This window comes from Tachysurus fulvidraco, chromosome 21, assembly GCF_022655615.1.
Source record: "Tachysurus fulvidraco isolate hzauxx_2018 chromosome 21, HZAU_PFXX_2.0, whole genome shotgun sequence".
In the NCBI taxonomy this organism is placed as follows: domain Eukaryota; kingdom Metazoa; phylum Chordata; class Actinopteri; order Siluriformes; family Bagridae; genus Tachysurus; species Tachysurus fulvidraco.
Genome location: NC_062538.1, coordinates 15,991,286 through 16,018,449, shown reverse-complemented (window position 1 = coordinate 16,018,449; position 27,164 = coordinate 15,991,286). Strand labels below are relative to the sequence as shown.

General features: G+C 39.3%; 1 protein-coding gene across 3 annotated transcripts; it reads right to left on the bottom strand.

Moving 5' to 3' along the window:
* Positions 1 to 370: 370 nt before the first annotated feature.
* Positions 371 to 25,719, bottom strand: fam169ab (family with sequence similarity 169 member Ab). Of its 3 annotated transcripts, none has more exons than XM_047805961.1 (13): positions 25,545 to 25,719; positions 14,713 to 14,849; positions 13,113 to 13,212; positions 12,065 to 12,150; positions 9,253 to 9,424; positions 8,513 to 8,692; positions 7,863 to 7,985; positions 6,921 to 7,018; positions 6,021 to 6,063; positions 5,149 to 5,263; positions 4,084 to 4,198; positions 3,143 to 3,319; positions 371 to 2,950 (listed from the first exon to the last, which is right to left on the bottom strand). In XM_047805961.1, the coding sequence occupies exons 2-13, from the start codon at positions 14,845 to 14,847 to the stop codon at positions 1,697 to 1,699; spliced, it is 2,598 nt and encodes an 865-aa protein (XP_047661917.1). In that variant the 5' UTR covers positions 14,848 to 14,849; positions 25,545 to 25,719; the 3' UTR covers positions 371 to 1,696. The 3 variants fall into 3 exon arrangements, with proteins under 3 accessions (XP_047661917.1, XP_047661916.1, XP_026989589.2); XM_047805960.1 differs by having other exon boundaries at positions 6,921 to 7,021; positions 25,545 to 25,717; XM_027133788.2 differs by having other exon boundaries at positions 3,167 to 3,319; positions 6,921 to 7,021; positions 25,545 to 25,709.
* Between the last annotated feature and the right edge of the window lie 1,445 nt (positions 25,720 to 27,164).

Below are 27,164 nucleotides of genomic sequence, written 5' to 3'. Positions count from 1 at the left end.
ATAAAGCATCATGTACATGAAATTAATTCAAGTTGTACAAATGGCATTGTGTTTAGGCTCCACTTCATGCTTGCAAGTTCTCTTTCGTGCACTCATCTTAACCTGCCTGTAAATAGGTTAATGCTGCCATTTGGTTTAAGCAATTAAATGGACTTAAAATTATACACCTTGTCTAGAATATATACTTCACATTTTCCTTTAGCAAGTTTAACTGGTATTGAATACATTTCTGTTTGTGCTGATATGGAACGGAGCTACTGTACAACCCAGATTCTGATAAATCTAGATAAATCATAAAAAATGTAACAAATGTAGTGTATCAAACCTTTCAATAATAAAGTCAGGATAAATAAGGATCCAGAAACATGTATTACATAATAAACTTCATAAATGAATGATTTATTCTCTAAAGAAATAAAGTCACAGCTTAATTAATGTCAGTAACATGGTACAGGAGTGTCTGGAATAAATTGCAGAAATTCTCACACAAAAAAAATTAAATAAAAAAAATGATGCCCTTGTGTAACACCTTTATATTTTAAAAAATATTAATAGTATAAAGGGCATAAGGCCTCAAATGTTTATTTGGGTACAATATTACAATATAATCAGAATTGAAGGTAAAGGTGGTAGTCAGAAGTCTGACACCGGTGAAAGGTACAGAAACACACTGTAATGCCTGAAAACAGTTATTAGTGCCGTTGGGGTGTATGTAGGAAAATATGGAGTCTGTGCATTTGTGTGTGTGTGTGTGTGTGTTAACCTTAGAGCTCCCCCATGTGGTAAAGCAAAATGAACAAACAAATAAATTCACAGAGATACAAACTTAAAATGTGTCTAACATAAGGGGTAAATATATTTCTTTTCTTGTTATGTGATGCAGCAAAAGAACTATTTTTAATCACACTAAGGTCATTGATAAGCATTTATCTATACTTATTGTAAATTCTTCATACGTCTTTTAGTTCCAGTCAAATCTAGAAGTCTGTAATTCCTTTGTCTTTTTAGAGGAAAAATAGAGAGAAATTAATGCAGACAGGTGACAAACAAATTGAAAATCATAACACAATCCTGACTGTTCAAGCTTAAACCCTGGTGAAACAGAGAGGTGAAGTCGACAAGGACTTTTTAAAAATTGGTTCTAAAACGAGACAAAGAATTATTCATAATGGCTAAATTGGGTTTAATAGTGATTGTTTTGTATAGGAAGGACAGGAAGAGCTGACATATTTCATACAAAATAGCTTCTTATTTCTACACAGTTTTAGTAATAAAAAGTGAGTTAACAAAAACTTTAGGAAGAGTTTGAAGACAGAATCATTGCAACCCGAAATTGCAATATAAAAATCCAGCACTATAAAAACCCACACACAAGGTTTAAGCTCAGTTTTGTATGTGTTTATATAGACTGAATATATTGTACACAGATATGCACACACACACAAGCTCACGCAGTCTCGCGTACACACACACACACACACACACACACACACACACACACACACAGACAGAAGAGCTTTAATCCACTAGTGGCTGTTCTGTGTATTGGAACCTTTCATTTTAAATGACTATTTGTGTGTGTGTGTGTGTGTGTGTGTGTGTGTGTGTGTGTGTGTGTGTGTGTATGAGATTAAACTGTGTTCAGGTTATTTGAGATTCTGTGAGCAAGTGTACGTGTGTGTACGTGTGTGTGTTTTCACATCTTGCTACGTCGCTTGGCTCTGGTTCGCTGCATGGACTGGATCACTTTGGTTTTCCCCCTCAGCACCCTCTTGTCGATCACTGGTGGATCCTGTTGTTGCTCCTCCTCTTCTGAACTATGCTCTGCCTCCTCCTCTGTCGTCACCTTTTCTTCCTCTGTGCTCATTCCCTTGTCTTCTTCTACGAATTTTGCCTCTCTGTGTTCTTCCTCTTCGTCCTCCAGTGTCATCTTGCTCAGTCTCTTAGAGGTGCGTTTGGAGGTTGGAGGCACCACTTTGGTTCTGGTTCCTCGAAGAACCCTTGAAATATCAAAAGCTTCATTCACGTTATTTTCCTCTCCCTCTTCATCCGTCTCGACCTCTTTCTGAGCTGTCTCCTCTTCCTCCGGCATCAGTGTGTTGTTTTGGTTCTTTCCAGAAGTCTGCCTCTCCTCTTCTTTAGAAGACTTTACAGAAATGCCGGTCAATACGATATCACTCACTACATCCATAGCCTCATCTTGTCCTTCTATTCCGTCAGTATCAGTGTCAGGTGAAGAAGACGTCTCTTCGGTGGGAGGATCTACTTCTTTATCTTCGGCTGCAGAAACTACGTGCTGTTCCTCCTCAGCAGAAGAAACTACTTGATATTTCTCCATTTCAGGAGCTACTTCCTGTTCCTCTTCAGAATCGACTTCATTTTTCACAACTTCTGGACCGACATCCTGTACCTCCTGAACTGAAGGAGCACCTTTCGGTTCCTCTACATCAACAGTAGTTTCATCCTTTTTTTGTGTAGCTACAGGATCTCCTTCCTGTAGCTCCTCAGCTGCAACGGCTACTGTGTCTTCCTTCTCGGCTGCAGGAGCTCCTTCCTGTTCCTCTTCAGACACAGGAGCTACTATGTCTTCTTCCATATCTGCAGTAGCTACTTCTTGATTCTCCTCGGGAACAGAAGCTGCTTCCTGTTTCTTATAAGCTTCATGGGCTACTTCTTGTTCCTCCTCAGCAGCAGGTGATACTTCCTGTTTCTCTTCATCTACAGGAGCTACGTCTTGTTTCTTAACTGCAGGAGCTGCTGTAGGAGCTGTGTCTACTTCTTTCTGTACCTTGGTAGCAACCCCATTCTTCTCAGCTGCAGGAGAATCTTCTTTTTGTTTCAGAGGAGCCACAGGATCTATTTCCATTTCTCGGTTATCCTCAGTAGCAGGAGCTGATTCCTGTTGCTCTGCAGCTTGCACCTCTTGAGTATCCTCAGTATGAGCGTCATCCTACAGAGGAGAGATATATTTTATTCCAACAGTTAACAGAATCATGTCCATTATATATTTATTCAAGGTTTCAGCATTCATTGATACAAACAAGTCCGTTAAAGTTTATATGATGAACCGAGACAAAATCACACGAGCCAAACGCTTACAGTGAAGCATAGCAGCAATGAATACTGTGTATTAGGATCATACTTGTGTATGTTCAAACTTTTGTACCGGAGCTTTGTGTTCCTCGGACACCTCCTCAACCTCCATGTCCTCTCCTCCCTCAACGCCAGAGCTGTTCTCCAAACCGGATTCATCCTCCTCATCTGTACCCTCCTTAACCCCTTCGTTATTTTCAGCCTGTTTGTAGTTCACTTCTAGAGTCTTCAGTACAGAGAGAGAGTATGCAAAGGCATAAAAAATTGCTTGTCAGTCATAAATTTACAGCTTCTGCTTTAACTGCAAGAATACTGAGTGATTTCCAAAACTAAGGAAGAATTCGGATCATTATCAAAAAAAAGCCCAAAATGATTAAAAGCATGGTTGTCCCAATAAGCATCAAACAGACTTGATGTGATTCAAGCATACAAAGCAAATCCATGCATTTTCCCAGTAGCCTCTATATTTGATGTGTTCTGAGATGCTCCCTGAGCTATTTTTCTGCTCACGGTGGTTATAAAGAGTTTGAGTTGCCATAGCCTTCCTCAGCTCATGATGTTGCAGCAGTGCAATGCTGTACAATCATGCAGATCACATCAAACATTAGAATGTGATCTCAGCGACTTAAACTGTGGCAAGGTTGTTGGTGTCACATGGACTGGTATCATTATTTGTGTAACTGACATCCTGGGATTTGCATACAACTGTCCACACACAGAAAATAATAAAAACAACAATCCAGTAAGCAGGAGCTCTGTGGGTAGAGATGCATTTTGATGAAGGAGCCCAGATTGGATTAAGCCCACAAGAAGGTCATGGTAACTCAAATAACAACTCAAAATGCATCACAAAACACTTAAAACTCCGGGGACTGGCAAACAACCAACTAAACTAAGAACACGAACATCCAAAAGTGGTCAGGTGAAGATTTTTTTTAAATCTTCGACTGACCTGCTGGCAATTCTGGAAAAAAAAAAAACAATACTTACTGTGTGTGTGTCTGTGTGTGATACCAGGGTCTCAGTAGGAGCCTCAGGCATCGATTCAACTGATACACCATCAGCAGTTTGTAATTCCTTTTTCTCCTCTTCTGTTATTTCCACCCTGTGATCACACATTCACGTCAATCAGATCCACAAATCTCACAACACTGAAATTCGTCAGTTTTACCTTCATAATCTAAACAAGCTTCTGCAGATCTTTAGCTGTTATCCATGGACACATTTTTTGGCTTGCTAATTATCCTCCTTATGTGGTGGCAAAATCTGTTTTAATTATCTTGAAGATTCAGAGCTTTGTAAGCGTCTTAATTACCTCCATTTCTTGCATTTTGTCAAATATGATTTGTATATTCTTAATTTGTATATTATACAATGTTTGGAATATTTGGCCTTTCTTTTACCTCATTCTTAAACCTCTGTAAAGCAAGTTATGGTTGACGTCTTAAAGTTTAAATATGTAGGTTTAGTTACATTTTGTTTATAGGAATTTCTAAATTGTTGCATAATTTTTTTACGTTTCAATTTTTTTTTAGTGAGATAAGGCTTATTAACTGCAAAGACATTCCTATCTTTACTAAGGGTGCCAATAATTTTGGCATAAACATGATGCTTCCCCATGTTGTACTGTGCAGCGGAAATGCACAATAATTTACAGAGGATATGGTCATCTTTGCTGAGGGACAGAAGTACATGTCTAAACATATTACAGTTTGTTAATTAATGTGCACATCAAGTGCCTCAGCAAGAGATAGATAGATAGATAGATAGATAGATAGATAGATAGATAGATAGATAGATAGATAGATAGATAGATAGATAGATAGATAGATAGATAGATAGATAGATAGATAGATAGATAGATAGGAGTAGTTAGCTAGCTAGACAGACAGACAGACAGACAGACAGATAGATAGATCATCTTATGGTTTTCCACTATAAGAAAGAAAATACCAATTTTCTAAATATCTGACCCTGAAAAGACCCTAAAAGGTGTACAGAAAGAGAAAAGGATGAAGCTGCTTTCTTTTTTTTGTAACAATGAAAGTTAAAGACCTGTTTATTTTGTCTGGCCGACTATCCACCCCCTTTGGCTCCTGTTCGTCACGGACTCGCTTCCTCCTCCTGTGCTCACTGCTCCGGGTACGAGTGGAGATTGGTGTATCTAACTCTGCAGAAAGGGGAAAATTTTTTTTCCATATTTTGTAGATTTAAAACCTGCAACTGAAATGAACTTAAAGTCAGTGACCTGCTAGTCAGAGACACAAAAGGACGAGTGAATACAAGGTCTAAAAATACACTCCTGGTCACGATGCTGGTTTTATGATTCACTTCGATCTTTAGAGTATTTTGAACAAAATTTGAATAAAGACATTTTTATTTCTGAATCATAAACAATGCAAAACTATGTGCACTTTTCATATGTATAAAAAGTACTAAATAAAGTGCTCACTACTACTACTAATCATCTCTTAAAAACCCATTTATAAATTCTCCCAAAAAATTTGAAATAGAGCTCCAAAGTCGACTAAAACGTCCTCCTTCCACAGCCTTGTTCTCGATCACTGTATGTTTCAGCGGGGCTGCAACACTTGAAAGCAACTACAGAGCTTTTCGTAATGGTTATAATGTGATTGTGTAACCATATAACCTTCAGGCATTGTGATCCAGAGATATTTATACATTTAAAAATAATAGAACTTGCAATTAATAAAATGCTCATAAACACAATGCCAATCATTTATGGAAGGATTTTTTTTTTATGCATTTTTACACCACGAGTGAATACTTACACAGTTATATTTCAATAATTCATTACTATTATTTCGGGTTGATATTCTATGCAAAATCCCAATAAATTCCATTTCAGTTCACTAAAAAATGATCAAAAGGTAAATACTTTTGCAAACCATTGAACATCTACATACCTTCAGTTACTTTATGATGCTTGTTGAACACAAGAATGTCTTCCTGTGGTAAAAACAAATGGACAAAATATGCTGAAATATGCTTAATTAAAAAGGCATATATATTCATAAAAGCAATTCTCTCTATCTCCAGAGGTCATTATTCATCTTTGTATTCCATCGCTTATTATCAGTTTGAAATATATTTCAGCAGATTCAAGTTAATCCTATTTTTTGTCGTTTATTTTTACTTTGTGTTGTAAATCAAGGGCTCTAAATTCAATTGCAGTTAATGATGTCTTGAATTGTAATATACATTACATGAACCACCTTAACATATATTTGATTTATAAACATAATCCAGCTGCTGAAATATTAGGCTAATTATTCAAATGTGTACAATAATATTTCAAATTCAATTTGTATTGGTCACATACACAGCATGAGAAAAAGTGAAATGCTTTTTTTTTTTTTTTAAGACTGTCGATATAAAAGAATTAAATAGAGGAGGGGTTAAAAGTTAAAAAGAAGTAAAATAAAAAATAAAAACACAGTAAAATAAAAGTAAATATTATAAGATGGAAGAGGTACAATACAATATAGTAAAACACAATTAGCTTTGCAAAATAAAGTATTGGAAAAGAATTAAAGTAATTAATAAAGTAAAAGATAAACAGACAAAATATAAAAATGCTACAGTGACTGATGAAATACATAATTTATCTATTGATTTGAGCCATAGCTCTTTTTTACTGTTGAATCCAAGAAGAGCATTAGTGTTAAAATCCCAGCTCAGTGATCTAAAATGACAGAACAGATGGATGGATGGATGGATGGATGGGAAGAAAGAAAGAAAGAAAGAAAGAAAGAAAGAAAGAAAGAAAGAAAGAAAGAAAGAAAGAAAGAAAGAAAGAAACATACGGTGATGTTAAAACTGGTGTCCTCTGGTTCTTCCACCTCGTCCTCCACAACATCTCCATTTTGCCCACTGCCACCACCATGGTCACCTTTATGAGTGTCTGCTTTAGTACAAAGCATAAATGTAACAAGTAACAAATGAGTGTGATCAATAAAAAAAAAAGGAATTATGATTATGTCAGTCAATTACAGTCATGTTTTTGCTACACATATGACATATATGTTGATTTTGACGAAGGTTCAGATTTGAGCACAGACAGAATCTGGTGTGAGATTATCTTGAAGAAAAAAAAAAAGCCTAGTCCAATCACGTATGCCTGTCTTCACGTTTAATATTCTCACACATGATGCTAGACCTCCTGCAGTGTTCCGTTTAGTGTTTTCAACTTGTCAGCTAATTAGCAAGGTGTTAGTTTGTTAAATTAGGTGTTAAAACAGACAAGATAAACAATGTCCAATGCCAAGAGAAGAAACTGCTCCTGTGACACACACACAGCTTTACCAAATCATATTAACTATAAAGTTGTTGATGGTGGCTGTGAATAAATGACATGTTTAAATTTAAGTTTGGAGAATTAAAAAGACAGCACTGCTATGATTACAAGCTAAATCAAATAATTTAATGAATGCCCCCTCAAAGATCAGCTTAGCTAGCCTAGCCAACTTGCTAACAAGCTAGAGTTTACATAGCGTCTTAGATAAATGACTAAATCAAATACACATTTAAAAATAATATATAACAATTATAATTTTATGTTTCTGTCCACTTTTCTACTACATCTGATTTACCCGAGCGGCAACAAGCCTTGGTATTTTAGTCCAGTACTGTAGATATTTGGTCGTATTTCTCCCCAAAATGTTGGACAAATTATTTTCATTTGGATTTTTTTTTTTAATCAGAACTAGAAAATTTAACCATTTTGTTAACCATTTGTACGTATTTACCATTCAGTGGTATAGAGCTGAGTTTATAAGCCACTTTGGTCCTCTGGTAGGGGCCACCGACACTCTCTACCTCCCAGAACAGGTCTACATCAGCTGGGTAACGGTCCAGATAATGCCTACACACTGCAGAGACAAAGATAAATCCAATGGCCATAAGATTTTGTTTTAGTCTCCTGGATGTTCACTATGGTAAGATTATACTAGAATTTTTTTTTTTAATAAATAGCATTTATGTTTTCAAAATGTCCCATCACAAACAGTACAATATCTGAAATTTGGCATAATTAATGAAAACTTTAAGCTCTGACCAATCACATCTGTACATACTGTAGATCCCAGTATATAATATGTATATTTTAATGTCAGTTATTAGTATGATATTACAGAGGAATTAGCCTAAATGCTTATTATTGTTGAATTTATACTAAAAGTGACTTATTTTCTCCATAACTGCATATAAAATATAAATAAATTAATGAATACACTGTGATGTGGGCATGGTATAGGCTGGTTTGAGTATTCATAAACTGCTGATCTGGGATTTTTACAAAGTCTCTAGATTTTACACAGAAGGGTACAAAACATAAATATTAAATATATTTCCAAAATATATATATACACTCTTCAAATAATTAAAAAAAAAATCTTACCATTTGTCATAGCTGGAGACAAAGGGTACCTTAGGCCAAGTTCATCCTCATTAAAAGAATCCACAAAATCCTCCAGTATCTGCAGCCCATAGCCTTTGCCCCGGTGAGCTTTCCTCACAAATATGGAGTCCATGACAGGGAGAAAGTAGCACTGACCCAGATAATTATTACACAGGCTACCTGCAGGAGGCACAATAAAGCAATTGTTTAAATAATGAAGGCAAGAAATTTCATATTTTAGTAAAAAAGAAATTACAAGGTTGTTGTTTCTTTCTTAACATTAATTGAATTCTCGGTTTTGTGAATCTCATGTTGGTGACACTTTGGATTTATTTCTGATGTCTGGGAAGGCCACTGATGCAGTGTTTGGAGATGTACCATGTGCCATTACAACAATGCTTGATGTATTCCCAATGTCAATGTGTACCAAGAAAACATTCCCCAACACCATTACACCACCACTACCATCTGTTGTGCTTTCTGAGACTCTTTTCTGCTCACCACTTTTGTAAAGAGTGATTATTTGAGCTTCCACATCCTTCCAGTCAGCAAGAACCAGCCTGGATATTCTCCTCTAGCCTCTCTCATTAACCAGCATTCCCACCCACAAAAATACATAGTGTTTACATTATACAATGCTGTATGTCTGTGTAACATGTATAATTAAACACGGCTTCAAAAGAGGGGGTTAGAGTATAAAATACTGAATAATCAGCTGCAGATATTGAGGGTAAACAGACCTTTTGGTTTGACTGAGTAGAACCCAACAGCTTGGCCATTCTTCCAGAGGATTTTGGCATAGTCGTTTTCACCGTGGCACAGGAAGGGCATCTCTCTACATCCCATCTCTTTAGTGCGGTAAACAATGCGGTTCAACACGTACAAGACAATCCTTTCACCCACAGTTCTCACCTGGGAGGTAACAAACAAACTAATAATAAATAAGAATGAATGAACAAACGCTTAAAAAAAGGGTGTACAAATACCACTGAGCTTCCTTATTCATCATTTTTATCCTTGGCACAAACACGTCCACTCAGCTCAATATACTCGAAAACTTTTTAACAACCTTTTTAACAAACACAGAACTGAAATCTATATTATCAGGATCAATTATTATAAATACCTCATAATTAAATGGAGGTAATGAATTATTTTATAAATTCGTATTAACAAAGTAATTACCACACACCCTGGTTATCTGATGATGGTTTGGATAGAATCGAGTTTCATTTATTTATTTTTTTTTAAACAAATTTTATAAAAGCACTAAAAGCAAACACTAGATCTCAATTCATAGATAAATAATGCTACATTCAACTAAAGGTCACAAATCATTGTTTTTGACCTTCGGAATAAAAAAAAAGAAAGAAAACGGCTTCAAAATTTCTCAGGAACTCAGAATGGTCTCCTTAACTCTGTTTCAGAAAGTGACCTCTAATCGGAATAGCTATGCAAAATATTATTTGCTTTAGATCCATCAACATATAGACCAGGGGTGGTTCTAGACCTTTTTTAGGGTGGCTTCAGCCCCCCTGTCTGTAATCTCAGCCACACTAAAGTATAATTTTTACTTTCATAAATAAACAATAAAAATTACGTTAAAATGCAGGACATGTTGTCGATGGGAAAGAAAATTATTTATCAGTTTGATCCAAGAGCGATTTTTTTTTTTACTTTGCTTTTACACGCGTGCGTGGTAGTCTTTCAAAAGTGCGTCTTCAGCTGTCTGCTTTGTTTAAACGGAAAAGCACAGGTACGCGCAGCGTGCACGCGCAGTCAGAGCTGGAGGCGTTTATCTATAACGTTGATCGGCGGAAAGACGCAAAGACGGCAACCAAAAGCAGTGAAATGTCACTATTCTTATTACCAGAGTTGTCATATAATATATAATATAAAACTCTTCTTGTTTAAATTCTCACTGAGGGCATAAAACCCCCTAAAGATGAAATCCTAGAACCGCCCCTGATATAGACATATTATCTTGTTAAATCTAGCACTGATTATACAGTTTGCTGTTTTGTACATCTGTACATCACACACATATGTGGGCCTGCACCAATCTGGTGCCACAAATCTGAAACTACACAATTGTCCTTGTATGCTGTAATTTTAAGAAAACCTGTCCATCATGACAATGCCCTGGTGCAGAAAGCAAGCTCCAGGGCGGAGTCCAGACCTTAACTCCAATTGGGATGTCCAACATACACAAATGGGTGTGATAGAAAAGAGTTCACATACTTTTGGCCAAATGAGTGTATAATCACTAATCACAGTTAGCTAGCTACTTACTAACACGAATGCTGTTTAACACTTTGTAGCTCGAATGTATGAAAGACATCCAGAAGTTTTTTCAATTTTCACTTTTGATTCATTTTTAGACTGAATTAGTTTAGAATGCAGCATGGATGGAGCCTTGGTGGTTAACACATTTGCCTCACACCTCCAGCGTTGGGGGTTTGATATGTGTGTGTTGTTTGCAAGAGGTTTTCTCCTCAGTCCAATTGTCTGTAACTGTGTATGTGGGATTGTTCTCAGCGATGGACTGGCATTCTGTCCAGAGTGTACCCTGCCTTTCACCCCAACTCTCCTGGGACAGACTCCAGGTTCCCACGACCCAGTAGGCTTAGCCGTGTAGAGAATGGATGGATGGATGGATGGATGGATGGATAACAAATTCAACAAAGTTTAAACAAAAACATGTGCGGAGGCCCGCCTAGAAGTTTACGTAGTGAAGTGTAGTTACTTCACAGATATTAAGGCAGTTAAATACTAGAGCGTGAACTGCCAAAGCAAAAAAACACAAACCAAATATTGTTTTCCTCATCGGTTGCCATTAAACAAATTAAGGGCTAAGCTGAAAAGCCATGCTCTGTCTGGGAATGGAAATCATTTCTAAGTCAGAGAAATAATTACTGTAAGTAAAATGAAACTAGTGCATTCCAATAAACATCACATTTGTCTAAAACATACTTGAAATGATATGATTATATAGAAGAATGTTTAATAATTACAACCCTCACCTTTGAAAGTAACCAGCTGTATGTGCCACCAAAAATAAATGTGGTTATATGTATTCTGTTGGCATGCAAATTTGATTTGTTTAGTGAGTCTGGAAGAACACGTCCTTTGGCACTGTAACACATGGTGTTATGTCCTCTTTGGCTTTTGGAAACCCACTGAAAACAAGTGTGTGCGTGTGTGTGTGTGTGTGTGTGTGTGTGTGTGTGTGTGTGTGTGTGTGTGTGTGTGTGTGTGTGTTTGCACTTTTGTGGTTCAGGACCTTGTCTTAGGATAAAACAAATCCATAGATCTACATATGCAAAACAACTGAAAACAAACTCTGTTTCATACACCACAATCTATATCTCAGCGTCGCTTTCACACATGATACATACAAGGACACTCAGAGCAACTAAAATATTTACACAATGTTTAAAAGAAATTAAAAAGTAAGTATTGACCAAGGTTAAAAAACAAAAGAATACAAATATGGTCTGAAAATGAACCCAATATGAGGGGAAGAAAGGAAGGAAGCAGGCCATGTACTACCTTGATGAGGCGATCACGCTTGGAATTTGCTGTTTTTAGGATGTCTTCCATAGAGTACCACTTATTGGCTAAAAACAAAGCCACAGCTAGAGTAGGAAAAAAAAAAAGAGAATACAGAAGAAATGAAGGATAATATGTTGTCACCGCTGCCATATTTAATTGAGCTATGATTAAAACTAAGAAAGCCACACAAATTTACCATTTAAATTCTTTCAATTCCAAGTTTCAATAGCTAAATAGTTTTGTCGTTGAATTGGAAAAAATCTATCTATATACGACACCCGGCTAAAGCTAAATAAAAAATAAAAAAAATCTATTCAATATATTGTATTGACTAGCTGGTGACAAAGTAAGACAAATTAAATTCATTGATCCAAAACATTTCAATTTTTGGTTGTCTTAGTTATTGCATTAATACAGACTAAAGAGGTCCTTCACAGGTGGTCAGGAAATTGCTATGAACTGTAGTTTTCTGAATGAAGAACTCGCGTTATAGTTACAGAATCAAATTATGTTCCTTCACCATGTAGCACATTACGTATACAAAACATTTTTGGTTTGGTTTAAAAGTTGATAAAAACAAATTATCCACATTAAATTACACAAATTAAAACCAATCCCCAGAACACACTGTTAGGTCATGCAGATGGGCTAGTAAATTTGTCCACATTTGTGATAGGACTACATAAACAATATGGTCTCATCTAACTCAAACACTATTTGTGACAAATTATAAAATGGATCATAAAAGTGTATTTTTAACCAAATTTAACAAATTTCTAGGTCCGCCAAGTTCTGCCACAAACAGTGACACGTTTGGTCGATGTTAGTATCCGGACTTGACCATGAACACTGTTGAACATCCTGCGTGATTATGGACGTTATAACCATACCTCAGTACTTATTGTGGTATTTCAAATACTGAAAGCATATAACTGTTTTCCATATAACGTTTCTGTGGTTTATAATAATACATTTCAAATTCAATTATTATTAGCAAATGTACAGTAACTCGTTCTATAATCCAAGAGAAGTGAATGAAACCCACCTGTATGTTGGTCCTGTGGGGTGAAGAGAGCCAGGATTTTGTGCTGGAGATTGGCTCCATACAGAGGAACAAAGCCCACGCTTGACAGACTGATCTGAACCTGAAACCATTACAGAACTTACAACGAGCAGCTGACTCAGCAATAACATTTTCCCCTCAGTTTACAACAGACAGCATTTCACAAACCCAGAATTCCAAAGAAGAGGGTCATTTAGTTTTTAATAACCAAGGCAAAAGTATCTGCTGTTCTAGCCTTAGATTTTGCTATTGGCAGCAGGAGGCTATACCATAGCCTTTACAATGCTCTACATAAGTATTTACCCCCATCCCCTTTGACATTTCCACAATTTATGGAAAGTCTTGCAGTCTGAACTTATGGGTCATGAACTTGTACATTATACGAAGGTGAATGTGTTTTACAGGATCGTTCTAAGGCCAAATATCAATATGATAGAGCTTGATCAATTTGGTCAGAAATATCATGATACAGTGAAAGCTGAAAGAGACGTACCACAGGAGAGCTGTAATCGAAGACAAAGATAGTTTACCTAGGGAAGTGAATACTTACGGAAGCTACAGAATGTCTGACTTTTTTGTTTTGTTTAATTTGTTGTTTACTTAAGCAAGATACTCTACACTCCTGGAACTCCCTGAAAGTTATCAAGGCAAAACACTAGTACACTTAAGGACAAGGTTATGCAGAGATGCATACTTTTATTACACTATCTAGAATTTTATGGAAAGGCAAAGCAAATATTTACCAGTGGACAGAAAAATTGCTGTGTTCTGTACAAACATGAGCATGCTGCTAGCAGGCATAAGTGTATGCACAGTCTTGTGAACATCTGACTCCGAGACCTTACCATATATCTGGGCTACAATTTACATGAACCAGGAAGTCCTCAACCTGCAAATATGCTACAACATGAATGTCATGAACACTGCTTTTGGATGGAGACCAAAAAACTGAAGCAATGAATGTGCTCCCTGCAAATATTTCCAGGTTGTGTAGGAATTAGCATGATCTCTGCCGACGGTTACCGCAGCTTTAAAGATCATGGTGCTGTTTCATGGACTTTATAATGACTGTAATGCCAGCATTACTCTAATGTGGAGCTATATAGAAATCAGTGACTCTGCAAAAGCCATGCCAGAGTGTAAACACTACAAGTTTGTTCAGAATGATTAGCCTTTTTCAAATGACTGAATCCTTATACATATATCTAAATTAAAATGCATAATACATTTGTTAACAAATTTACCACCTATAGAATGTCTAAATTACAAGAGAACAATTTTTGGCTCAGAAATTCAGTTAAAAAGTATTGCCATGATGCATAAAACAAACCTATGTAACACAAACACACTGGCGAGCAGACATAGCGTGGGTAAATTATCATATTATAGGCTAATCTGCAAAGTATGACATACTGAAGGGCTAAATATGACAGAATTGTCCAGCATCAACATTAAGTCCCTAGCTATGGGTTGTTTTATGTAGCTTAATGTCTTTTTATGTAGCACCAATATCCTTGAGAAACGTTGTTTCACTTCACTGTGTAGTGCGTCAGCTATATACTGTATGGTTGAAATGAATTACCTCCTTCCCACCAGGCAGTGTGAAGTATTGTGCGTGGTCAGGGTCAGCGTAAAGCAGCTCATTCATGTAGCTACGAGCCGAGCGCTCCAGCTCCCCGTGACTTGTGGCTTCTAGCACATCCACAGGGAACTCCATCCCTGCATGTGAAAAAGATTTAAGGTCAGACCATTTCACACTATAACACATTTTCAACATTTCCAGATGGTCTCTACAATGCCTTTTGGCAAATGCTGAACAGGATTTCATTTACAGTTACGGTATCTGGCAGACGCCCTTATTCAGAGCAATAGATTTTTTTTTTTTATCTCATTTTTTAGAACTGAGCAATTGAGGGTTAAAGGCGTTGCACAAGGGCTACAACAAAAGCCTTTGTTTTTCTTGCTCTTCACTCAAGTACTATGATTTCCGATAGCACCGGTTTCCTCGACAAAAGGGGTGAATACTTTTAAAATGATTTATATCTTTCTTTAAAACATTCTAGATTTTAACAGTACCCAATGTGGAATGCTTAGAGAGAGTGAATATTTATGCAGGGCACTTTAAATGGTACACATGTTACACGTGGATGAAAAAGTCACAAAAGGGTGTGTAAAGTTCTGAACCTTTTCAAAGTGCTTGATGGAGACGAGTCGCCTCAAAGCACCCAACACTTTTCAAATTTCCTAAACACCCGGTTTAGTAATTTAGTAAAATACAAAAGATTTTTCAGACAAGGGTTACTCAGACTGGCAGACACACACTCGTGTGCACACACACACACACACACACACACACACACACACACACACACACACACGCATTACTAGGCCACTGGCATTTTTCCCAGCTTCTCTGTCTCGAGTTAATCGCAGACTGTCACACACCATCTGTGTCACAATGCTAATCAGAGCGTGTGTGTAACATTAAAGCAGCCTGTACGGTCATGCAAATACAAACACGCTTACACACCTACAGAGAAATATGTAAAGCAACAAACTATACAAAGTGCAGACTGGAGTTGAGTTCACTCTACTTTGGCAGTTTGCGTTGTTTTCGCTCATCACAGCAAATCTGATGGGTCAACAGGTGTCGATTAATCCTCCATAGCAGAACGGTTCTGACCATAGCGCAGGCTGTAATTAATAACACACATGATAACAGGAACAAAAAGGTGTCTTGTGGTCTTGTGGTCATGAATAGATTAAAAACACAACTTTATTCCATAAACAATGTTACAAAACTTGTATTCTGTAACGACGTACGTTCTGGTGACCGACACTAAGACAAACCAGTACTGGAAAATAACCAAATTCCAAATTGTTATTAAATGTCTGTGATGTAACACTGATGGCTCACTGCTTCATTTCATTGTGCAGAGGTTCAACCGAGGCCAGTCTTTACATAACTTCTTTTCAAAAATCGTTATAAAACCAACAGAAGAAAAAAAAAACATCACCAGGAACTGTAGAGCAGGAAATTAATCCAGAGACAAAGGATCAGAGGATCAGCTTAGAATGCAAAAAAGCCATCAGACTCCTTAATAACTGAAACTGAACTGTCCTGAGCACAACATTCGCACACACATCATCTGTATGGACTGCACAGTCCTACACCAAATACACACACTTCCAATATACACCATGTTTACATGCATCAACCTGTTTACATGCTGTTTACATCCCTCAACCTGTTTACATGCTGTTCTTGCACACTTGTTGCTCTTTGCACATGCTGTCTCACATTTCGGTCGTTTGCTGTTTTGCACAATGCTTTACATTATCTCAGGGACCTGCGGCTATAATACTGTGTTCATTGCAGTAATACTGCAATATTGTCGAACATGCAATACTTACACTGGTCTGTTTATTGTCTTTTTGGTATTATCTTGTAATTTTGTTTGACACTGTCTTTTTTCCTGCACTGTCTTGTCTGTCTTGTTTGTCTTGTTCAGGTTGCACAGTTGCACTTTATGTATCTAGGACTAACTTATAAGTCCTTATAGCTCTGTTTGTGTTTTATGTAGCACCGTGATCCTGGAGAAACGTTGTCTCATTTCACTGCGTACTGCAACAGCTACAAATGACAATAAAAGCTTCTTGACTTGAAAGAAAAAAAAAACTATATTGGGTCACATACAAGTTAAAAAATATGACTTTAGAAGTCCAAATAGTTTAAAAGCCTGGGAAAGCCGGTAGACCTGCTTAATACTTTAGCATTTCCAATAGGAAATAAAAATATATTCAGCAGGGTGTTACAAACATACTGCTCCATTTTACACAGCAATCTCTCTTATCTAACACGACAGTCTATTCATCTGATCGAACACAAATGTCCAAGTCTGCACAGCACAATTGTTGTACTTAGTGAGGACTTGTAGTATTTGTTGTGAAGTAATTAGTAACCTTTATTTAACAACGATAAAAAAAAAAAAACCTCACTTCCTCCACAGAGAGGAAAAAAAATATGAAAATAAATAAAAGAATTGGAAGAGAAAAAACAACACCACAGTAATACATGTACAAATGCCAACTAGCAAAGGGAGCTCTGTAAGATTTAGTAAGTGTTCTGTATGGTAATGAGGCACTAAAGTCATTTGTTCACCAGCTCAGGCCTGACACTAAGGGTAAGAAGTTAAATAATGTTCTTTAATGTTCTCTGTCAGATTTGTTATTTTAATAAAAAATTATATATTTGATTAATAAATCTCAGGATCTGGGAGGCTTCACTGATAAAGAGTGTGTGTCGCACTGTGTGTGTCGCTCTGTATGTGTGTCTCTCTGTGTGTGTGTTGCTCTGTGTGTGGGTGTGTGTCGCTCTGTGTGTGTGGGTGTCGCTCTGTATGTGTGTCTCTCTGTGTGTGTGTTGCTCTGTGTGTGTGTGTGTGTCGCTCTGTGTGTGTGGGTGTCGCTCTGTATGTGTGTCTCTCTGTGTGTGTGTTGCTCTGTGTGTGGGTGTGTGTCGCTCTGTGTGTGTGGGTGTCGCTCTGTATGTGTGTCTCTCTGTGTGTGTGTTGCTCTGTGTGTGGGTGTGTGTCGCTCTGTGTGTGTGGGTGTCACTCTGTATGTGTGTCTCTCTGTGTGTGTGTTGCTCTGTGTGTGTGTGTGTGTGTCGCTCTGTGTGTGTGGGTGTCGCTCTGTATGTGTGTCTCTCTGTGTGTGTGTTGCTCTGTGTGTGGGTGTGTGTCGCTCTGTGTGTGTGGGTGTCGCTCTGTATGTGTGTCTCTCTGTGTGTGTGTTGCTCTGTGTGTGTGTGTGTGTCGCTCTGTGTGTGTGGGTGTCGCTCTGTATGTGTGTCTCTCTGTGTGTGTGTTGCTCTGTGTGTGGGTGTGTGTCGCACTGTGTGTGTCGCTCTGTATGTGTGTCTCTCTGTGTGTGTGTTGCTCTGTGTGTGTGTGTGTGTCGCTCTGTGTGTGTGGGTGTCGCTCTGTATGTGTGTCTCTCTGTGTGTGTGTTGCTCTGTGTGTGGGTGTGTGTCGCTCTGTGTGTGTGGGTGTCGCTCTGTATGTGTGTCTCTCTGTGTGTGTGTTGCTCTGTGTGTGGGTGTGTGTCGCACTGTGTGTGTCGCTCTGTATGTGTGTCTCTCTGTGTGTGTGTTGCTCTGTGTGTGGGTGTGTGTCGCTCTGTGTGTGTGGGTGTCGCTCTGTATGTGTGTCTCTCTGTGTGTGTGTTGCTCTGTGTGTGGGTGTGTGTCGCTCTGTGTGTGTCGCTCTGTATGTGTGTCTCTCTGTGTGTGTGTTGCTCTGTGTGTGGGTGTGTGTCGCACTGTGTGTGTCGCTCTGTATGTGTGTCTCTCTGTGTGTGTGTTGCTCTGTGTGTGGGTGTGTGTCGCTCTGTGTGTGTGGGTGTCGCTCTGTATGTGTGTCTCTCTGTGTGTGGGTGTGTGTCGCTCTGTATGTGTGTCTCTCTGTGTGTGGGTGTGTGTCGCTCTGTGTGTGTGGGTGTCGCTCTGTGTGTGTGTTGCTCTGTGTGTGGGTGTGTGTCGCTCTGTATGTGTGTCTCTCTGTGTGTGGGTGTGTGTCTCTCTGTATGTGTGTCTCTCTGTGTGTGGGTGTGTGTCTCTCTGTGTGTGGGTGTGTGTCGCTCTGTGTGTGTGGGTGTCGCTCTGTGTGTGGGTGTGTGTCGCTCTGTGTGTGGGTGTGTGTCGCTCTGTGTGTGGGTGTGTGTCGCTCTGTGTGTGGGTGTGTGTCGCTCTGTGTGTGGGTGTGTGTCGCTCTGTGTGTGGGTGTGTGTGTGTGTGTGTGTGTGTGAGAAGCTCTGTGTGTGTGTGTCGCTGTGTGTGTGTGTCGCTGTGTGTGTGTGTCGCTGTGTGTGTGTGTCGCGCTGTGTGTGTGTCGCGCTGTGTGTGTGTCGCGCTGTGTGTGTGTCGCTCCGTGTGTGTGGGTGTGTGTAAGTTACGCTCTGTGTGTGTCGCTCTGTGTGTATAGCTCTGGGTGCGTGTGTGTGTGTGTTACTCTGTGTGTGTGTCGCTCCGTGTGTGTGTGACGCTCTTTGTGTGTGTGTGTGTGTGTGTGTGTGTCGCTCTGTGTGTCGCTCTGTGTGTCACTCTGTGTGTCACTCTGTGTGTCACTCTGTGTGGGGGTGTGTGTCGCTCTGTGTGTGTGTGTGTGTGTGTCGCTCCGTGTGTGTGTGTGTCGCTCCGTGTGTGTGTGTGTGTCGCTTCGTGTGTGTGTGTGTGTGTCGCTTCGTGTGTGTGTGTGTGTCGCTCCGTGTGTGTGTGTCGCTTCGTGTGTGTGTCGCTCCGTGTGTGTCGCTCTGTGTGTGTCGCTCTGTGTGTGTGTAGCTGTGTGTGTGTCGCTGTGTGTGTGTGTGTCGCTGTGTGTGTGTGTCGCTCTGCGTGTGTGTGTGTCGCTCTGCGTGTGTCGCTCTGCGTGTGTGTGTATGTCGCTCTGCGTGTGTGTGTATGTCGCTCTGCGTGTGTGTGTGTCGCTCTGCGTGTGTGTGTGTCGCTCTGCGTGTGTGTGTGTGTCGCTCTGCGTGTGTGTGTCGCTCTGCGTGTGTGTGTGTCGCTCTGCGTGTGTGTGTGTGTGTGTGTCGCTCTGCGTGTGTGTGTGTCGCTCTGCGTGTGTGTGTGTGTCGCTCTGCGTGTGTGTGTGTGTGTCGCTCTGCTTGTGTGTGTGTGTGTATGTCGCTCTGCTTGTGTGTGTGTGTATGTCGCTCTGCGTGTGTGTGTGTCGCTCTGTGTGTGTGTGTGTGTCGCTCTGCGTGTGTGTGTCGCTCTGCGTGTGTGTGTGTATGTCGCTCTGCGTGTGTGTGTATGTCGCTCTGCGTGTGTGTGTGTGTATGTCGCTCTGCGTGTGTGTGTGTGTATGTCGCTCTGCGTGTGTGTGTGTGTATGTCGCTCTGTGTGTGTCGCTCTGTGTGTGTGTGAGACGCTCTGTGTGTGTAGCTGTGTGTGTGTCGCTGTGTGTGTGTGTGTCGCTGTGTGTGTGTGTCGCTCTGCGTGTGTGTCGCTCTGCGTGTGTGTGTGTGTCGCTCTGCGTGTGTGTGTGTGTGTCGCTCTGCGTGTGTGTGTGTGTGTCGCTCTGCGTGTGTGTGTGTGTCGCTCTGCGTGTGTGTGTGTGTGTCGCTCTGCGTGTGTGTGTGTGTCGCTCTGCGTGTGTGTGTCGCTCTGCGTGTGTGTGTCGCTCTGCGTGTGTGAGTCGCTCTGCGTGTGTGTGTGTGTATGTCGCTCTGCGTGTGTGTGTGTGTATGTCGCTCTGCGTGTGTGTGTGTGTATGTCTCTCTGCGTGTGTGTGTGTGTATGTCGCTCTGCGTGTGTGTGTGTGTGTATGTCGCTCTGCGTGTGTGTGTGTGTGTATGTCGCTCTGCATGTGTGTGTGTGTGTATGTCGCTCTGCGTGTGTGTGTGTGTGTATGTCGCTCTGCGTGTGTGTGTGTGTATGTCGCTCTGCGTGTGTGTGTGTATGTCGCTCTGCGTGTGTGTGTGTGTATGTCGCTCTGCGTGTGTGTGTGTATGTCGCTCTGCGTGTGTGTGTGTGTATGTCGCTCTGTGTGTATAGGACTGTGTAGAGCTGGTTTTCCTTGTTATGGGCCATGTGCTCACAGCTATCTTAACAACCGTCAGAAGGTCCTGACCATGTAGCAGGGGGCTGTGACCCATGAAACTTTGGTGGTGAAACCTCGCTCAAAGATGACATGTCTCGGCATGACATGGCTGCGTTCGTGTTAGAACCAGTCCCATTTTTTCCATTTTGATGCTATGTGTAGTGTACCTGTATAGGGTCTCTTGTGTCAGTCAACATTCAAACACTTATGGCATAAAAGAGCAGAACAGAACAGAAAATATCCAATCCGAACAGTGCAGCTCTAAAAATATCACGTACAACAGTGAGCAGTTTAGTAAAGAACTTATAGTATAGCATGAAGCTCAACTCCCGACTCTAAAAACAGGACTCTGTATAACCAAAGCGCAGAATACGGTACCAACTGTTACATAACAGCTGCCTATAGGAGCATCCAGTAATATACACCAACTCACACACAATAACTGTCAGTCAGTCTAAGTGCATTTCTAACTGTGCTGATCTACAGACTGGGTCTCTGAGTGACAAACCCACATGTGAGTGCATGCTTCCACACACGTGCTCACAAACCCGTCAGTAAAATTTGAATAAGGATTTAAAAAGCCTTTAACATACGGTTTCATAAGTGTAACTGAGGGACATCAAGGATCAATTTTGGTTGGAATTTCCGTACTCGGGGAAAAAATAACCTGTTTCAGATTAGAGGTCCAATGTAATGTAGTCAAAACCTTCAGAATATATATATATATATACTCTCAAAAGTATAACATAAAAAAATAAGTGTGGAACTGAGGTGTTTTTCTACTTGGAATAATGTCTATTATTATTATTATTATTAGTATTAGTATTATTATTATTATTATTATTATTATTTCAAAGCTAATTATCTCCAAAGTCCAAAATGAACAGGGGTCAACGAAATATTACAACGCTTTACCCAGGAAAAACAATCTGTCTGCTCTAGAAACTACTTCAAACTACTTCACTTATAGTTCTGTAACAGAACAGATCTTCTGTTTCATTGTCCTGCCATATCTGATGGCACAGAAACAGTGGATAAGCACGGAAACCCGGGATCAGAGTAATCCTGAATGTACGTTCAATTAAATACACCGCAATCCCATTTGGAAGGCATATGATGGTACTGATATAGCAGAGGAAAAAAAGTCTGTTTCAGATGAATACGGGCAAGATAGAGAACCGTTTCTGACATGCCATCGTGGCACCCTTTCACTTGTGTGTTATCGTGTAGCACAATTTAAAAGTAAGAAAGTCCGAATACAAAACTCAGGAATCTGGATTCAGTCCATGATGCATTTTCAAGGACACTGTTCTGTATACAGTTACATTTCCTAATGTAATGTAGATTTCTCCAAAAAAAAACAGAGGGGCGCTTTTTTTTCTGTCCACTAGAAAAAAAAAATTTGAAAAATTCTACCACGATGCGTCGTCAGTATTCTGAACACATGCTTTAAAGGAAGCGAAGCTATTCCATGGATTTCCTTATTTTCTCAGAGTAGGAACATTAAACCAGTTCTGAAACACATTTTGTTATATTTGAAATAATCAGATAATAATCTGATAATCAATAATCTGTTTGTTTTGGATTTTAAAAAAGTAGAAATTGATTATTTATACTTTTTTAAATCCAAAGCAAATAGATTTCCCATTAAGGTCATGGGAGTCATAATAAAAGGTTTTTATGGAACATATAATACGAATATCAGTTTGTAGTTTATTTATATGAATTTATTATTTGTTTTAACTATTTAATAAGCTTCCTATAAACTGTTGTCAATTCACAGGGTTTATTCCCACATCACACCCAAGATACGAGAATACAACATAGATGACGTATCAAATGTTTAAACTGAGAAAATTTATCATTTTAAGGGAAAAATAAGTTGATTTTAAATTTCATGGCATCAACACATCTCAAAAAAGTTGGGACAAGGCCATGTTTACCACTGTGTGGCATCCTATTTAAAATAGTCTGCAAACGTCTGGGGACTGAGACAAGTTGCTCAAGTTTAGGAATAGGAATGTTGGCCCATTCTTGTCTAATACAGGCTTCTAGTTGCTCATCTGTCTTAGGTCTTCTTTGTCACGTCTTCCTCGTTATGATAAGTGAAAGATCTGGACTGCAGGCTGGCCATTTCAGTACCCGGATCCTTCTTCTACGCAGCCATGATGTTATAATTGATGCAGTTTTTGGCATGGCATTGTAAAATTGGAAAATGCAAGATCTTCCCTGAAAGAGACGACGTCTGGATGGGAGCGTATGTTGTTCTAGAACTTGGATATACCTTTCAGCATTGATGGTGCCTTTCCAGATGTGTAAGCTGCCCATGCCACACGCACTCATGCAACCCCATACAGTACCATCAGAGATGCAGGCTTCTGAACTGAGCACTCATAACAACTTGGGTTGTCCTTGTCCTCTTTAGTCCAGATGACATGGTGTCCCAGTTTTCCAAAAAGAACTTCACATTTTGATTCGTCTTACCACACAACAGTTTTCCACTTTGCCACAGTCCATTTTAAATGAGCCTTGGCCCAGAGAAAACGGCTGCACTTCTGGATCATGTTTAGATATGGCTTCTTTTTTGACCTGTAGAGCTTTAGCCGGCAACAGCGAATGGCACGGTGGATTGTGTTCCCCGACAATGTTTTCTGGAAGTATTCATTTACGGCATTAAGTAGACACCCTTATACAGAGTGACTTACAACTGTGCAACTGAGGGTTAAGGGCCTTGCTCAGGGTGGACCTGGGGTTCGAACCCATGACCTTCCGATCAGTAGCCCAACACCTTAACCACTGAACTACCACATCCCTATTCGTAAGCCCATGTTGTCATTTACATTACAGTAGCATTCCTGTTTGTGATGCAGTGCAGTGTGATGCAGTGCAGTCTAAGGACCCGAAGATCACGGGCATCCAGTATGGTTTTCCGGCCATGACACTTGCGCACAGAGATTGTTCCAGATTCTCTGAATATTTGGATGATATTATGCACTGTAGATGATGATAACTTCAAAATCTTTGCAATTTTTCTCTGAGAAACTCCTTTCTGATATTGATCCACTATTTTTCGCCACAGCGTTGGGGGATTTGGTGATCCTCTGCCCATCTTGTCTTCTGAGAAACACTGCCACACTGAGAGGCTCTTTTTTACCCAGGAATTTTGTTAATTGACGTAATGATTTGCAAATTGGTCCTCCGGCAGTTCCTTATATGTACATTTAACTGTTCCGGCCTCTTATTGCTACTGTACCTCTCCCAGCTTTTTTGGAATGTGTAGCTCTCATGAAATCCAAAATGAGTCAATATTTGGCATGACATTGCAAAATGTCTCACTTTCAACATTTGATATGTTATCTATATTCTATTGTGAATAAAATATGTTTCTGAGATTTATAAATGATTGCATTCCTTTTTTATTCACAATTTGTACAGTGTCCCAACTTTTTTGGAATCGGGTTTGTACTATTAGTGCTAATAATAAGTTAACCATCAGTTGAAATATCGTTGCTTGACATGTGGTCTGTTTCCCTACAGTTTTCTACCCAATTTGGTAACCCACCAGCTTGTTCTCCCTTATCATATGACAGCAATAAACCAGGTAGAGCAAATGTTAACGCTCGCTTTCTTTAAGACACATGAAAGCCAACTGCAGCTTTTCATATGCCTGAGCATGCTGCAGTGTAGTGCAGTGTTATGTACACAAAGGATTGTGTTATCTTCCCTCTTCTGCATACATAAGCTCATGATTGGCTAGCATTGCTGTGATTGACAGGGGAGAGAAAGTATGCCATACCTCTTAACCTGAAAGCATGGCAAATTCAACACTGAATCTCACTATGAATTTGAGAAGTATAATTTTTCTTAGTTTAGAGCTGCAGCCAATGAAATAAACCAATTCTCTAGGTTAGTATTATTTCTTTGTAAACTAGTTCTAGTTAATTCACATTGATCGACTGCTGGACCACCAATAGTTAAGGCCCTTAACCCTCAATTGCTCAGTAAAAATGCAAGTCTCTCTGGATAAGGAAGCAAGTGAGACCATGAACACTATCTGTGTCAAAGAACCCCATACTATAGCCACGGTCCCCACTATACATGTATAATATATAAACAATTACATAAATGAGAAACACAGATTTATTCAAAATTAAAAACAAGTAGCAGAAACTTCTCACTTATACTGATAAAATTATAGGCATACTCATTATAACGTGTAAACTTTATAGTTTTGGGTTGTTGTTTTTTTTCTTTCAGATAAATGTGTGTCTGCAAACACTTTATTCTGAATTAAAGTAAAAAAAAAAAATAATCCTATAAAAGTTGCACTATTTCTGCGACTCAGCAGTGGAAGTTTTACTCCAAGTTTGTCGTGCATCACTGAAGCGTGCAGAAAGTTAGAGCTAAACACACGATTCACAAAGCAAACATCTTCAGCTGTCAGCAACGTTGCAGAAGATGAAACCTTCTGACTTTGAAAGCATGGAGCTCGTGCGTGCGCGCGTGCACACGCTCATCCCTTTCCCCAAACATCCACGCTCCTTACCTGAAGCTACTTCAGATAAACAGCAGGTCTACCGACAGTGTAGTGTGCGTCATTTCCTGTGCAACCCGCTATAGTCTCTAAAAGACTCATTCATATTGAATCACAGAAATAGGAATCCAAACAAAACGACGTTGTTGTGTGTGTGAGCAGTGAGTGGGCCCGTGCCGGCCGGGCAGCTTCAGCCTCTCGCGCTCGTGCGTCAAACAATTTCATGCTTTTCCTAAAGTCTTTTTAAATGACAGTTATTTTTGCCAGCTTACTCACCTTCGTCTCGGCGGCGAAACGACTGTCGTAGTATTTTTTTTGGATAATTCTTATACGTTTTACTGTAATGTAGCTGTTCCGGCCCACGAGACGTCAGCTCGTTGTGACTCGGAGTAAGTAGCACGAGCGCCGCTACGCCACACTCCACACGCACGCGCTTAATCCAGCGCGCTCGCGCTCTCGGGTCCGCTTTGGGTGACCAGTGTGCGCGTGCATGAAATACACAAAGTCATGTTTTTTTGTTTTTGTTTTTTTGTTTTGTTTTTTGCTCTAACTGTAAATGTATAGACGTTTAACGAACAAGTATTAGGTTCAATTAATTAAACTGATTTTAGTAAATCCGAATGTATTTTAACTGGTGACTCTAAAATGCTCTAAGTGTTCATAAGTGTGTGACTGATTTAGGGATCTACTAGATCCTCAACACAAAATGCTAATAAACCAACATGTCCATGCATTTTGTATAAGATTCGCTACACAATATAGGCCAGAAAGTATGTGGACAGCTCACTGTAACACATTCACACAACTGAGCAGCCTTGTTCAGTGGCCCTGGAGTGGCAGCTTGGTGGTCCTGGGATTCGACTCATAACCTTCTGATCAATAGTCCAACAGCTGAACCACTGAGGTATATCTTCCCTATACACTATGTGAGATTTTTCCATACTGCCACAAAGTCTGAAGTACACAATTGTCTAGACTGCCTTTCTGTGCTGTAGCAATAAGCATCGTTCTTCACTGGAGCTAAAGGGCCCAAAGATCCAGCATGACAAGTCCTCTTTTCACAGCGTGAGGTCCATGAAGACATACATGGTTTAACAAGGTGCGAAGAAGTCTATTGCAAATCCTAGAAGTGTGAAGGTTATTAAACAGTAAATGGGAACTAAATATGAATAAGATTTAAGAACATATTCAACAAAAGCGAGCAGTCAATGATATAAACAATCTAGTGATGTCTTTACAATTTCGGTCACGTCTTCATACATTTTTAAAGGGCACTATATAGGCTTGGAAGGTCAAAATAATGTAAGAATAATATGACAAATCTTTAATACTTAATGTATACTAAAGAAAATTAAACATGACTTCTAATTACTCTCAGACTCCTGGAAACATTAGTGTCAAATTGCCCGAGAGTCGATTTTGATGAAACGTGTGAAAAGCCACACAAACTACATTTTATATTTTCTATATCTTACTAATTGCTTAACCTTATCTATTTGTATTGGTTTTGTATTTGTATTAAGAAATTACAAGGTCCAATCTGACTTCCTGGAAGAAAAATAACTAAAATAAATGTCATAAAGGAATAAATAAATGAAATGAAAGAAGAACATTGCATGAAGTTTTACACAAAAAGTTAATTCTAGAACTTTTTGTGCAAAACATCATGTATTCAAGGAGATGTATAGAAAAATATCTGGAATAAAAAACTGATAGACTGAGAGAACTTACAAGGCTAATATGATTTTACTTGCATTTAGCTAGTGTTAAGATTGTTATTTTTTTGTCTCAGAATTTTGATTATGAACTCATAAAGAAACCCGAATGTGCTGCGTCACTCCCTTCCTATTTGATCAGTTTAAATTAAAGGGGATCTCGTGGGTGTTGACGTTTCCT

Bases quoted from the DNA above. Each gene is read 5' to 3' on its own strand.
- fam169ab (XM_047805960.1), bottom strand. From the start codon at position 14,847: ATGGAGTTCCCTGTGGATGTGCTAGAAGCCACAAGTCACGGGGAGCTG. The intron at 13,213-14,712 runs GTAATTCATTTC...TAATGGTTTCAG, and splicing joins CACTGCCTGGTGGGAAGGAG to GTTCAGATCAGTCTGTCAAG. The intron at 4,199-5,148 runs GTCTTTAACTTT...GTGTGATCACAG, and splicing joins CGGCCAGACAAAATAAACAG to GGTGGAAATAACAGAAGAGG.